Below are 14,921 nucleotides of genomic sequence, written 5' to 3'. Positions count from 1 at the left end.
GAACTCTGAAAGGAGCACAAATCACTTAAAGGTGGGAGTTTAAACTGTCAGATTCGGGGAGGGAGGCAGGAAACACTTGGGTGAAAACATACAGCGAGGAACAAATCCCCGAGCCTGAGGACGTCTGATTGATCCTACTTTAGCCCTGACCCTGTCACTTTGGTCTGAGCTCAGTTCATAAATAAAACGATTCAGATTTCTGCATGTGATCTGGTGCCTTTGGCTACCTGCTAACACTCAGACCCAAACCACAGGCTCCAGCAAACACTCTGAGCAAACAGGCCAGGCCGGTGTCTGCGACCTGACACTGCGGCGTGTTTGTGCTGCAGAAGCTCAGAGAGCAGTGTGGAGATGAATGCATGTGAATAAAGATGAATGAGACACAAACAGCTGTTATCTATCGGTCTTCCACCCCTGCAGTGACCTTTCGTTGCTCCTGCAGCTCCGTCCTCTGTTTACTTCCCTGCTGAGCCGGGCTCTCCTTGACTCACAGCAACAGGTCACATCTCTGACTGTATTTCATTCTACTCAGGGTGGGTGTTTTTGACACTCCTGCTGCTGTATTTGAAGGAGCTGTGACTCATCAGCAGAAGGCATACCAGAGACAGACAGTCTGCCAACAAATTTGATTTCCAGTTACGTTTTGTGTGTTTAAACTATCTCTGTCTTCTGCAGACTGTTTACCCAAGCAGAGTATAGATCCACACATGAACAGAAGGAGCCACACAAACGAAACTGGATCCAGGAAAACCCATGGTCACTCCGTCTCAAATCTCACTGTTACACATTAGTCAAAACCTGTCTTGTGTTTACCTTTTGACAGCTCACACATGTATGCCGATGGTCGCTCCGAAGTTTTTAAACTTAAGTCCTCAGTATTGATTTAGTAACAGGCCTTCCTTTTAAGAAAGAAGTTCACAAAATGTTTACTGGCCTTTCATAAAAACCTAACTAGATTCAACATTTCCTCAATTTATGATCAATTATTGCAGATATACAGATTTGACATCCCAGATTCACCTGTAGTTTTTATTGTACGTCAAAGTTTTTCCCTTAAATAACATGATAGTAATGTTAAGGCACAGAGAGGAGGACGGAATGATTAGATGACATCTGTGTGAGGGATTAATGTGTTGATTAATTCTGTCTGTAACATTTTCCGTAAATAATCCTTGTATACTAGATTATTAAATGTGACCTTGCAGTTAAGAGCATTTCTTCCAGTTTTGCAGTCATGACAGCATGAGGTGTTTAAAAACAATAGGACTTCCTCTGAGAACATGTTATCTAATCTACTGTTCCTGATCAATAGCTTCCTTTTTTAAAATAAACAGAATAAAATACAATTATACTTTTGTATTACAATTTCTGAAGGGCAGTTTCCTCTAAAAGGCTTCTCTATGCAATAGAAAACTCACTTTAAATAATCATTTATAAAAGAGGAGATATAACCCACAATGCTTTGCAGCTGGCCTTAACATAAAGAAAATTTGATTTTCTTTGTACTCATTTATTGAGCAAAAAATAAGTAATTATATTTGTGACACTAAAGTTTTCCATTATATTTATTACAATACTGTACATAATGCAACAAAAGAACAAATGATCCAAAACACTTCTCTGTGTGGAACATTTTTGGGCAACTTAAGTTCCACTTGCAAGTTCCTCTTTCAGGTTTTTCTTAACCTGAGGACTTTTTCCCACCAAGGAGGGTCTTTCTGAAAAAACTATTGGTGGATTTTTGATTATTCCAGTTTGGTGGTGACAGAGAGGGTTACGGGTGAGGACTGTCTTCTCCATCTCCGCTCATTAAACCCAGATGTCCCAGGACACAAGAGAAGGGGGCTGCAGTGTGGTTTGTGAATGTTAAAGTGTTGATGGCATTTTAGAAAAAAAAAAGTTGATCCTAAAATAGTGGGTGCACAAAGAAAGAAGAGAGGAAACACATTCTTTGACCAGCTTTATAAAGACGTGCACATGTGTGAGAGTCTTTTATGGAGCTCAGTCATCACTGAATTGTACGCAGGTGCAAAACACTCATTTTATCTCAGGCACCTGGTTGGCAAAACAACTAAACACATAAAACGGAAAGAAGAACAGTCAGGGAGGAAGAACAAATCTGTTCAGGATCAGGGAAAAAAACTGCGAAGATTTAAAGAAAATGATTGGAGGAGGAATAACAACCATTAACCCGAATATTAAAGAGCAAGGCGGTTTTTGAAAAAACAATTGATTCATATCAAGTTTTAAAACAGCAATTTAATAAATTCATAAATCAATTGTCCCATAATATATTTATTGTTTTCTTTAGTTTTTTAATAGAAACGAATCACAATTTTACCGGTAAAATTTCTAATTTATTTAAAATATCATGTGAAATGGTTTTTCATTGTTAAATATTGCAGGTTTTGAGTGAAATATCAAAAAAATAAAGAGACATTTCACTAAATTGTGGATTTTTGAAAAGAAACTGAATTGAATCAGTATTTTGACAGCAATACCCAGCTTTACTCAGAAAGAGAAACAGATAAACAGATGGAACCTGGAACATAAGAAAATTATTTAGAAATGATAGAAATAATAGAAATTTGGGGATTCACATAATATCTCCCTTCATATAGAGATAGATGTTTTACCGAGACATGGAGTGGAGTGGAATAAAACTTCATTTTTTAAGACTGATGTTGTTTAATCAACAATAACTAATAATATATATGGAAATGACTGAGTATACCTAAATATGACAGTAGGTAAATGACTAAATAAACAAATGGAAGATGGAGGTCTCTTAAGGTCTGACTCCTTTTGCTGTCTTTTTTTTTCATCTTGTATTTGTCATTTTTGTCACTTATTGTTAAATATATGTAGGAATTCATGTTTTTTTACAATTAAACTTGAAGTAAAAATTAAAAAAAGGAAAGTTAGCTGGATAAATTAAGATTTTTTGTCTGCTACAATCACAGGAATCAAAAATCCTTGATTTGCGAAAGAAAATGCAAACCGAGTCAGACTTTTACAACACAGCTCCCTATCTAAACGCAAAAACAGCACGTAGCTTTTTGTGGTTTGTTGGTATTACATCTTTTTCAGACAGAGGCACGCCACCGAGCAGGATGTGCTTGCACACCTCAATAATTCTGTTTTCTTTGTGAATTTCATACTGAAACCGTTTTTAATTGGGGGTGTGTGTGAACTTGTTCCTTTTTTCCTTGGATTGTCCATGCAGACAAACTTTGCCAACACACAACGCAGCTGCAGGATTAGGAGCGAAGCAGAAGTTTTAGCAGATCAAAAGTGTGTGGCGGGACTACACACGCAGACGTTATTGTGCTTTTGTCTGTGTGCATGGACAACTACTCAAAAAGTTATCAGCAGACAGCCCAGCACCCCCCACACAAACACACACACTCCTCTTCGGTGAGTTTCCTCGTCTCCTGGGACCTGAAAGCTCTCAGCAGCCGAACCCTGATTGCAGAAGTCTTCAGTCAACCTCTACTGATGAAAACGATGTCTGCTGAATAATGTCCAGATGGGTCTAGAGCCAAACAGAAAGGGCACATGTTTGATATACAGTGTCAAAGTAGCTTTCCTGAATGAATGAGAGGTATGAAGCAGGCGTGCAGGCCGCTGCCCCCCAAACCCCAACGTGACCTTTCAGAGAGCAATCCATCTCCCTGAAGCGTTAACGAATGAGAGCATGTGGGGAAGACGTTTAGCAGCCGCCGTCACAACATTCTTTATGCCTCAGTGTGATGAGCTTAGTGTTAAACTGACTTAAAGTTGCCTCAAAACAAAGAACCGGCCTTCAATCAAACTGTAGTTTAGGAAAATCTGTAAAAAGATCAAAGCAAAAGAGAAAAATAATAGAGAGAGGATTGTTATGTTCAAACCTAAAACAATCTGCTCGCACAAACGGTGGTGTGTCAAAGTTAATCTGCACCAGATCTCCACATTAATCCCTCGAATGCCTGAGGATCAACGTGATGGGCTGCTTAAGATGGACACCAAGAACACCTGATCTGGAGTCGGCAGTAAAAGCGAGCTCTGCGGCTTCCTGCTGAGGTTTCCAAACAATAACGAAGAGGAGGGAAAACACTTCTGAGCAAACAGGATTACAGCTGCACATGCTTAGGAGGGATGCCATTAAGTAGACATTCCAGACAACAAAGGCAGAGAGACTTATCGGAGTTTTGTATGGGAACTGAGAAGGTATCACGCACAATCTCCTGGCAGTCTGTGGTAATCACCATGGAGCGCTGGTGGACCATCAAAGGCCCAATCAGCCAGCTCGGAGCGGCCCTGCGCTCGCTCTCATTTCCCGTTTTGGCAGAACCAACAGTTAGAACGTCAAGTACGGGCGTCATGTGGAGGGAACCAAAACCGAGGAAGTCTCAGTTCTGCCTTGATCCCTGCTCCCGGCTCATTTGTTCGCTGGGGTCTGCTTTTCCTGCTCTGTCTCTGCGTGATCATGAGTGAGCTGCAGCTCCTTCAGTTTCTGGAGGACGCCCGATTCCCACCCTTCTCCACCCAGTCCTGAAATATACCAGACAGGACAGTTGCAGCCACACACATAACCCAGAGCTCATGAAAGATAACCATCGCCATCAGTCTTCATCTGCGCCGTGATTAAAGCAGGAACCAAAAACGATATGAGTCGGTTGTGAAAGAAGCCGGGACATCGATTTTCCAGGGAAACTTGAAATGTCAGACATTTTTGTGCACATTTAGGCTCAATCATAAAGCCATGATATCAGCTCCCCGAGTGGCAACAGCGAGAGCATAAACCTTTTAACATTCGGGGAATATTTCCCCCGGTTGGTGTGATAAGTGAGAGGACTCTGGAAGCATTTGAGGAAACCGTTCAACCCTCTGACCCCGGCTTGACCCACAGACAGCTGGGACAGGCTCCAGCCCCCCAGGACTCTGCTCAGGACAAAGTAGTTACAGATAATGATGGATAGATGAGCCTTCCCCTGTAAACAAAAAGGTACTAAAGAAATTGTATATAAAAAAAAAGCATCAAAGGAAAAATGAATGTGATTGCTTGATTTTCATGGGAAGAAGTAACATGTTGAAGCCAAAATTTGCACATTTTTTGTAACTGTAAAAGGTTATTAACCTGCATTCTGGATGGAGAGGAGAGCCTGTTTATTTCTCTTAAAAATAAATAACGTTTATTTATTCACAGTCTTTAAACTTGTTGGTTTGAATCATTTCATTATTATTATTATTAAAATGTGTTTCAAACATGTTAATAGGCCGCATTAAGTTAATAGTAATAATAATAACAATAATAGCACATTATCATATCATGCTAGCAGGTAAAATGCTCAAAGAAACGTTTTTGACTCTTGAGTCTTATTGAATTTTTTGGAAACTGGGTACCACCTAACAGCCTTTCTTGACAGCATTTGTTTTCAGAAATTTTCCTGACAATTTCTGTTGACCGTCAATATATTTGCTTTATTTAAGCCATGGGTTTCTTTGCCCATGTCTCTGGCCATGGTTAATGATTCTCAATCTACTTATTATTTTTTCCCTCTGATCTTGCCCGCCGGATAATTTTATCCGGCCCTCCAGATCATTTTTTTTTATTGTTATTAATGTCTCTATGTTATATTGCGCTTATTTCTTGTATAATGTTGACAAAATATATATTTATGGAAAGTAAAATATTAAAAGTTATTTAAGATTTAAATTGATTTATTCTGGAACAATATTCCTGCCTGTTTTTATCATAGTGATGTTAAAAATTTATGTTTTTAAAGTTTTAAAAATGTAGTTTTAGTCTGTTTAATAAATGTTTATCCTGTTCGGACCGCGACCTAAGGTGTTTTTTGGAATTTGGCTCCCTATGCAATTGAGTTTGACACCCCTGTTATGGGGCATTTTAAAGATCTATGTGTCTTTCAATCCCACTTAATCCTAATTGGGATTATGGGGTTGCTGGAGCCTATCCCAGCTAGTATTGGGGGAAGGTGGGGTACACCCAGAACAGGCCACCAGTCTGGTCGCAGGGCTACACTCACATTCAATTCAATTCTATTTATATAGTCCAATATCACCTAAACAATTGGACCAAACCACATGATAGTTTTTTTTCTCATTCTTTTTTTCAATTTCTGTCTGGTAGACGAAAATGATCACCCAACTATGGAAAAAAACTAATGTTTTTGATTTAAAATCAATAAACATACCATGATAATAACAAAAACAACAATACCCAACAATAATTGTACCAAATGAACAAATTTACTTGATAGTTATTGATATTTGATTAATGACATGACAAAAATCTAACATTTACAAGCTGACATTGATGAAATCTAAATGACCAGTCTCTCCTCTTGGTCCCTGTCATCCTGACAGAACCAATAAAGCAAATTAAACTGATGAGCAATCAATAACTCCTGGTTAATTCTAAATTTCTGAATCCTCCGCGCAGCAGCAGCAGCTGCAAGACTGTCCAACCTATCCAAAAGGCACGTCTTAACGCACGGTGCCAAACTCCACAGCTCAGCAGGAGAGGTGGGATGTGCTCGCCCCTGCCGGTCGCGCATGGAAGTGATCCAGATCATGAGGGCTGGACTCCATCCAGGTACAGAAAGAAAGAAAAAAAGCCTGGCAGGATCATCAGGAGTGAGCTCTCTTCTGGAGAGCGCACGCATTCAGTCTGACGTGGAGACGCAAAGGAGAGGAGCTCTCATTCAGATCGCTGCCACACGCACAGCCACTTTGTGTTTTGTTGTGTATTTGGCTTTTTTTTTTAGCGTAAACAACACTGAAACCCGGGCTTTAGAGTGTGAAAAGTCCTTCTGACGCACGATTGGAATATCTTTGCGGATTAAAGGACGCGCAGGTACAGTACAGTTTGAAGACGCAGATTATTTCTCTCTGGATGGAGTTCTGTTCACCAGGAAAATGCCCATTTTTGATTTCTGTTCCTTTGTCTACTTCCAGAAGTCAACTAAAAGTCAAGATTTTGTCTTTTCAAGCAACTTGGAGCGCACCACGGAGGGACAAGTCTGATTTTTGTTGTTGTCATTAGTTTTTTTCCCCCTCATAATTCCTCCCAGAAATGGTGGGGCATCTACACTTACAAGCGATGGATGATAGTCTCAAAGGAAAGAATCGAGAGGGGCTACTCGACAGTCCGGATTCAGGGTTGCCCCCCAGTCCCAGCCCGCCCTTCTGCTCACTCTCTCCGGCTCTGCTGGAGTCGCGCTCCGGCAGCTGCACGACGCCCGTGGAAAGCCACCATGGATTTTATAAGAAGGAGAGCAGAGAAGGCAAACTGGTAAGAGAACCAGCTGATATTTACAGCACTTTACTGTCTAATAATCTGTTTGGAATCATTTTGGATTCACTGACGCGCGCAGATCAGAATAATTCCAAAAAACTGGAAACCTGGGAGCGTTTTGGTGCTCAGGCAGGAACATCTGGAAGCTTTCTTTCCCTTGTCCCAGAATGAGATTCCTCAGTGGTATAATTGTGATCCTGCTCTCACGCTGAGGATGTCACTGGCTCTCATTAGGCTGCTGCACAAACATGTTTTGTGTTTTCACTGCTGCGCATCAGGTGCGCGCAGACCACGCAGGTGCCCCGAAGGTCAGAGAGTTTGAAGTTCCTGTCATGTCTGAGCTGCTGTCTCCTCCTGGATCAAGGAGTTTTCTGGAGTTTTGACAGTTTAATGTGAGCTGAATTATCTCCGTTCCTCCTCCTGGGACAGTTCGATTGACAGGAGGATGGTAATGTTCTGTGACAGGGAGGCATGGGGGCCATCAAGCCTGTCATGTGGGCTTTAAAATAATCCTACAGATTTAATCTGAATAGTAGGTGTTCAGAAACCGCCTCTGCTTTAAAACAGTTAATGACTCCAGGTAGTACCTCCCCAACCAGTTCACTGAACTTCCTAAAAAAATCTCACCTTTCCAGTCTCTCTGACTGATAAGAAGTTTCACTGCATGTCACACTTCCACCTCCACATGCACGGGGAGTGAACATCAACAGAATCAAAGTGTGCACAGTCACCTCCCTCACCAATGATGGACCACTATCTCTGCTGACCCCATCTCAACCAGAAACAGGCCAGTTGTTTCTCCTCTGGATCTCCCTGCAGCAGCTGCTCTTAGATTTGCACAAAAGTGCCGCACATGTACCTACAGGCAACATGATTTCACCCGTTTCCACTCTGACAAAGACTTAATAGGCAATCTGGGGCACTTTCTGGTCTCTTAAAGGTCAAAGGAGTTTGAACGTTTAAGGGTTGGTTGGACTGAAAATCATTTCCATCTTACTCAGAGTTCAGGACAGGGATCTGCAAGTTCAGGTCGACTTTAAGGGACTAGATGCTGCTGCAGCAGAAGCTTGACACTCACATTTCCATTATCTTTTGGAAACTCATATACTTGAACTTGTGTTTTTCTGCTCTCAGTGATTCCAAATATCCAGGGTTTTGAGTTTGTAAAACAGACCTCAAGCTCTGTTTTAAGACGAATAAATGATAATTGCATCTTGTAAATGTAAATGTATGTAAATGCTTTCTGACAAAATAGAGAATAATAGAGGCTGATGAAGTGATGTTTATGGTTTAATACAGATGCTCCTCCATGCACATCCAATGATGCAAAGTCTGAGATGTATGTCATTAAAAGGCTAGGAAGCTATGCTCTTTTTCCTCAGTAGTTGTGCTCTGTGTAGTTTTGCTCAGCTGGAGTCCATTACTTCCTGTGTTTCCAGGCAGGTTTATGCTTTATGTGCTTGTTTGTAGATTGGCTGCATGGAGGTAACTCACCCTCCATTCACAAGTGTTTGCTTTACAGATGCTGCCAGAGTCCTGCATGGAGAAATGTGCAGAAGGCTCTGGAGCAACGAGGGCTAGTAGTAATCACACAAGCGGTACAGTGTGTCCAGACCGGGAGGTGCCCTGGGACAGGAATCGAACAGCTTGCAGATATAGTTTGCTCAGCTTTAGCTGAAGCAAAAAGCAGCAGCTGTGAGGATGCAGTAAGACGAGCTTCTCGCTGCGCCCTTGGCCTGCTCTTGCTCGGCCCCTCTGGTGGCATGCGCGGTGGGCGACAGCATGTGACAGCCTCCCCCTGTGCAATGTGAGAGGTGCCAGGGTCACAAACACACCTGCAGGAAAAACACAGCCTGCTGTAATGGGATTTAAAAAATATATAATTGAAAAAAAGTGATCAAATCTAATGCGTTTGATCTGCAGTTTTATCACTTTTTTGGGGGTAAAATTTTATACAGAGAGCAACCCTGAAGGTCATTTTTGTTTGCTTCAACATGTTAGAACCTGAATAAAAAAAGAAAAAATTCATTAATCACCAGCAGCTTTGATTTAAATGATCTGAACATTAAGCTCCAAATGAGGTGTGAGCGGCAGGATTTTGTTCAGAACTTGACCTCCGACCTTTCCCGCAGAGCTCCACCACTTCACTGTCACCTCGTTAACATTTTCAGACAGTATCACCTTCAATCAGCTGGGGTGTCTTTGGACCATTTCACGATGGAGTGTTCCCTCTGCACACACAGGCGAGCGTCTGGCTCACACATTTATCCAGTGAGAAAAAACATTTTCCTCCAATCAACTAGCTTGACACGGCCTTCAGTGTAATATTTGAATCAAAATAGAAATGTTGCTGCAGTTAACTCTCTCTCAACAATGCTGGGATTCCCTGAAAAAGTACATCAGAATGTCTTGTTTGTTGTGTGCAGCTGCCCTACCTGCTGCTGAACTCAACGGGAGCAGACCTGAGGGCTCGCATGCAGCCGGTGATCTACGGAGAGAGCATTGAAGTCAATCCCAAACCGGTACAAGAAATCAAGTAAGAGATCTGACGCGTTAAGTTTTTTCACACATTTGTCAGCTCTTAGTGACACTGCCACCTTTGTGATTACTATATAAACATTTGGATCATATTTAATACAGAACCCTATTTCATTGATCCTAACTTTATTTAAAAACACACTGTATACAATTTGCTTCATGTTTTCTGCACTGTAGTTCATCATCATTCCACTAGGGGCAGTAGAGGGGCTTTACCTTATCATTTCAAAATGGCTGCCTCCATGAAATTAAAAAAAAAATCTTTGATGTGAAATGTTTAGCTAATTTTCAAAACTTTATGGAAAAAATAACTAATCTATTGTTATTTGTTGTTTTAAATGACTACTTGCTGTATTGAAAACATGTGAAATTGGTTTATAATTATTTATAATACAGTTACAACCTGTTAAAAATGTGTGGATCAAATTTGAGATAAGGTGTTTTTTGGCAAGTTTCTGCAAAAATGTACCAAATCACCCAACGTGTCATGATTGATGCTATTTATATCTCATAAAAAATGATATTAATTTTATGGATTTGATCAAATGATTTTCAGATCAATTGATTTTTTTTGATGTAGTGTTCTTCACAGGGTTAATTAGGTATTGTTTCCGTTTCAGGTGCAATTCACAAGTGAAGTACGACTCCGACAAACACTACAGGGATCAGGTGTTCTGCAGCCCCGTTCCTACACCCACCTCCTACAGCGAGACGGTGGTGGCAGTGGGGAACTGCACCTGGAGGAGCTACAAGAGCCAAGTCTACTTGGAGCCCCGGCAGAGGCCTGTCAGCTACCAAAGCACCACCATCATCTACCCAAAGAACGCCAAGAACACTTACCGCACCACGCTCAATTACAAAGCCACGGGCTCCCGCCGCTGGTTCATCTCTACGGTGCAGCTGCAGTCCAGAGAGGACAACAGCCCCTGCATCATCTACACAGAGGACCTGTAGAGCCCGGACGCCAGAGGAAGCAGATCCTCCTGGTTTTAGTCTCTGTTCCGACTTTTAGTTTTTCTTCCTGGGAACTTGGAAAGGCCCACACTGAAAGGGAAGTACCTGGAGCCCCAACTCTGAAACATTTTCCCTGAGTTTTCGTTCTTCTTGCTGCTGCAGTCTTTGGAGCTGCACGACGGAGGTTTCATGTCTTATTTAATGTGAGATCTGATGAGCTGAGAGCGCCCTCCAGGATTGCAACCATCAGATCACAAATATCTGTGTATATAGGGAAGAGTGGATTTAAGCCAAACCTGATCACAACAATGCAAAGCTTTCTAATTATGGCTTTCTTGCACCTTTTTTTATAATATATATATATATATATTATAATTATTTTTACATGTCTCAAATCTCTCTGAGGACTTGGCATTGCAGTGAGGAATTTCTGTGTTGCCTCTGAAAAATTGGACCAAAGTTAAATGAACAGTTTATTTCCGACAATCCCACACACTGAGACAAAAAGCTTGAAGAACTTATTAAAGCACCTAAAAAGGCTTTTAAAAAGTGTGTAGCATTACATGTAACTGTATCAGATGTTAGCCATGCAGGTTTTTTCATGAAAAGGAACAAATCAAAGAGTAGAGGTTAAATCAGCCAAAGTATTTTTTATTATTTCTCTCCTAATTGCTTATATTTGTTAAGAAGAATAAAGGTTTTCTTAAAAAAGTAGCATGTTTTAGCTGCTGATATTTGGAGTTTTAACCTGCTTTAGATTTAAGCATTGATGTTTCCCATATAAAACGACTAAACAGAAGTGCAATTGAACTCTTTCTGGTCAAAATGCAGATTTAAAGTGAAGTGTGGGATCTTTTGTCTAATTCTTTGAATCCATCTGTAAGATTTTTGTGTTAATACTTAATTCAATACTTGATAAATATCTTTGCTAATCCTTTTTGGGGAGGAGTCTGAATGAGCAAATCTGTTTTCTTTTACGTTTGACGCCATCAATAAATCTGTTTCATGTTAACATGTGAATACGTTTTAAATTAAGAAGACTTTTTAATCCATAGCCTACATGTAAAAAGAAAATATCAGTAAAAAAGAAATTCTCTCATATTTAAAACATGTTTGTCTTATGTATCTACAAAATATATATTTAGACTGCTGATTATTGAAACTTCTGACTTTACCTCAATTTTTCATTTGATTCTTTATTGTTTTTCAAATGCGTATTCCTGATTTTTTTGTTTTATTTGATCAAAGTTTGGAGTTGCCTCTGTTGCTGCAGAGTCAGGACCGGAGGGGGGCGATGCAGAGGAGGTGCTCATGAGGAAGAACATTGTGTTTGAGGGAAAAAAAAAGACACACAAAGGAGGATCTGGCTGGGGGCCTGCAGAATAAAAGAGAAATAAAAGCAGAGGAAACCGTTTCCGAGAAAGGTTTCCAACTACAACGATTCAGGAGCAAAGTGTTGACGGCAAGTGGAACGTTGGAGAACGATGAGAGGAAGTTGAGAGTTCAGTACCTTGGTGTTTTGATGTGTGATAATTTTGTTTTCCCAAAACTTGATTTTGTGACTGTAAAATATGTTCCTATTGTATATGTGGCATCAAGGCACTTCATAATTCTCTTTATATTTTTGTACATCAACTGTTCCTGTTCTAACTGAAAAATATTATTTAAAAAAGATATATATCACCTCAATGAATAAAAATGAAAGATGGTCCACAAATGCCTCGTCTGATTTGTAATTTTAAATGAATTAATCAAAGGAATTAAACCAGCTGAGGTCTTTGCCTTCATGCAGACTGCAGCACAGACTGTAAATCGAGGTGCCAGTCGCCTCGTGTGCACAGGCATTAGATATCAGACTGCTACTAAAATAACAGCAGCTCCTGCAGGTGCAGCTGCAGGGTTTTGGGTTATTGCCCCTGAGATTTTTTTTTTATCTTCCAATAGCCCACATCCTTCAGTCTGGCTTATTTCAAATTTTGAGACTCAAGCACCACCTGGTGGAGAGGCAACAGGCATGACATGCAGTAATGCAGATTTTTATTTATTTATTTATTTTTTTGAAGAATTAAACAGAAGGTTTATTTTGATCATTGCTGATTTGTCCTGTGCTAAATGTTTAAATTAATAAAACATCCTGGATTCAATCATGCAGAATGATTTACCTGCTCGAACATGAGGTTTTCTGAAATGTAGACATTCATTGCAAGAACTTGCATGTTTTTTTAATGATTTGTTTTTTTTAGTAAAGATTCCGAAAAATATGTCTCATAATAAAAGCTATCCCTGTAATTCCCTCCTCTGGAAATGACTAAAGATGAAATAAAATGATCTGCAATATCGTTCATAGGTTTGGCTCATAGAGCATGGATAGGAAAGTGAAATGGGCGTCATCGGCACGTGGCACCCATTGGAGCCCATCAACGTGGGCGTCTACCAGCCTGTCCCTTCAACACCAGTTACCTTTTTACATTACATTTGGAGGCTGGAGGCTCTTTAGACAGTACTCCCATGTGGTACACTGCTTCATATCAGCAAAGACCATGAGTACCACCTAGTGGGTTCAGGACAGACATGCGGTGAGGAAGATGCTGAATGGATGGATGAGCAGGATGACGCCTCACAAGATCAGACGAGAGGCGACAGACACCTCACACTGGTAAAAAGTCCTAACCCTAAAAAGATGGAAAAAAAAAAAAGAATGCTGTACAGGAACGCAAGGAAGAAATATATGGATAAAGAGGAAAATTCTGTGGAGGACACATAGATCTTCATCTGTTAATGCACTTTATTAAAGTTACTTTTTAGTTCATAACTTTTCCATGGAGAATTTCATTTTATCCTATGTGTTTAAATCATCTTTAAATCATTCTGTCTTTCAGTTTTCCAATGCAAATATGAAATGCAATAATGCATTGTAAGTAAGCTACAATATGTATTTCAAAATCGGTTCTAAATTTGAAATTGGTCAAATTAAACAATCTTACCACACAGAGGAAAAATACTGAATTTTTTTCCAACTTTGTTTCTTCTGCAGATTTAAACGTCCCAAAGAGTTTTGACCAAGAGGAAAAATTAAATGGAAACGTAGATATATATATATGTATATATATATAGATATAAATAAAAATATACACGAGTCTACAAGGCTACATCAGACTGATTTCAATAGCCTTTCTTAAGTATCTAAGTTTTTGCCAGCCCATTTTATAGTTCTGTTAAAAACTCAACTAATTTACGACTAATTCAACATAAGGTAATAGAAGTTATAAAATAAACTAAAAAGCATGATTGTTGTTTTATCCTCAACCCAAAACTCTAAGTGTTGTTGATGAGAGCATTAATGAGACGCTGAAGCCGTGAATGGCAATAAGCTTTTTATTTAAACATTAAGGCAGTGTCTTTTTTTTTTTTTAATTTGTTTTTCATTTTTACACTGCTATCCACAAAGCTTGCTGGTGGGCATGTAGAATTTAACCATGTGAATATTTTCTTTTTGTAATACCAACCTTGCAGCAAGCCACATAAATATTTACATCTCTTCGGTTGTATATACAATCCTTGCTATTATACAGTGGGTTATAATAAAAAAAAAAAAAAAAAAAATGGTTGAACAATGTTAATCTCCCACCCCACCTGCATTTGGACAGTCCAGCAAAGACATCTGCAGTCACTTCTAGTTACGTTTGGATGATTGGTTTAAGATGTGCATCGAGCAAACTATAAAAAAATGGACGCGCGTTAAAAATTCAGTGTACTTTTAAAAACATGTTAGTTATTGGTTATGGGAACAGCTGGTTATGGCTTAGTCTGTTTAGCATCACATTCTTACATTTTATCAGTGAAAAAAAAAAAGAGACACGTGTAGAATGACCAAAGTACAAAGCTCTGCCTTATTTCAGCCTTGAAAGATGAAATTACAAATTCTGCATTAGTTGTACAAAAAAAATATGAAAAAACAAAAAAAGTTGCTGAGATGAGCCGTCTGCAGCAGAGGCATGCTTAACCCTTGACACAAAAATGAAGGAAAGAGAGGAGGTAGTCCTATAACAATCATGTCTGTGTTGTGAGGATCAGCTGTGACAACAAAAAGAGGGACAGATGTGGTCAAACACTTCTCAAAACATCTGTT

The 14,921-nt window shown here is 39.7% G+C and overlaps 1 protein-coding gene across 2 annotated transcripts; it reads left to right on the top strand.

Moving 5' to 3' along the window:
- The first annotated feature begins 6,626 nt into the window (after positions 1–6,626).
- Positions 6,627–13,491, top strand: rflna (refilin A). 2 transcript variants are annotated; one of them, XM_024276389.2, is made up of 4 exons: positions 6,627–6,859; positions 6,961–7,297; positions 9,727–9,836; positions 10,459–13,491. In XM_024276389.2, the coding sequence occupies exons 2-4, from the start codon at positions 7,079–7,081 to the stop codon at positions 10,790–10,792; spliced, it is 663 nt and encodes a 220-aa protein (XP_024132157.1). In that variant the 5' UTR covers positions 6,627–6,859; positions 6,961–7,078; the 3' UTR covers positions 10,793–13,491. The 2 variants fall into 2 exon arrangements, with proteins under 2 accessions (XP_024132157.1, XP_024132158.1); XM_024276390.2 differs by having other exon boundaries at positions 6,627–7,297.
- The last annotated feature ends 1,430 nt before the right edge of the window (positions 13,492–14,921 follow it).

Source organism: Oryzias melastigma, linkage group LG9 (genome assembly GCF_002922805.2).
Source record: "Oryzias melastigma strain HK-1 linkage group LG9, ASM292280v2, whole genome shotgun sequence".
Taxonomy (NCBI): domain Eukaryota; kingdom Metazoa; phylum Chordata; class Actinopteri; order Beloniformes; family Adrianichthyidae; genus Oryzias; species Oryzias melastigma.
The sequence above is the reverse complement of the archived record's forward strand: the minus strand, read 5'-3'. Positions and strand labels throughout refer to the sequence as shown.

What these genes read in the sequence shown, in the direction of transcription:
- rflna (XM_024276389.2), top strand. Translation starts at nt 7,079, where the DNA reads ATGGTGGGGCATCTACACTTACAAGCGATGGATGATAGTCTCAAAGGA. An exon ending in AGAGCAGAGAAGGCAAACTG is followed by an intron (nt 7,298 to 9,726) that starts GTAAGAGAACCA and finishes TGTTGTGTGCAG; the next exon opens with CTGCCCTACCTGCTGCTGAA. An exon ending in AAACCGGTACAAGAAATCAA is followed by an intron (nt 9,837 to 10,458) that starts GTAAGAGATCTG and finishes TTTCCGTTTCAG; the next exon opens with GTGCAATTCACAAGTGAAGT.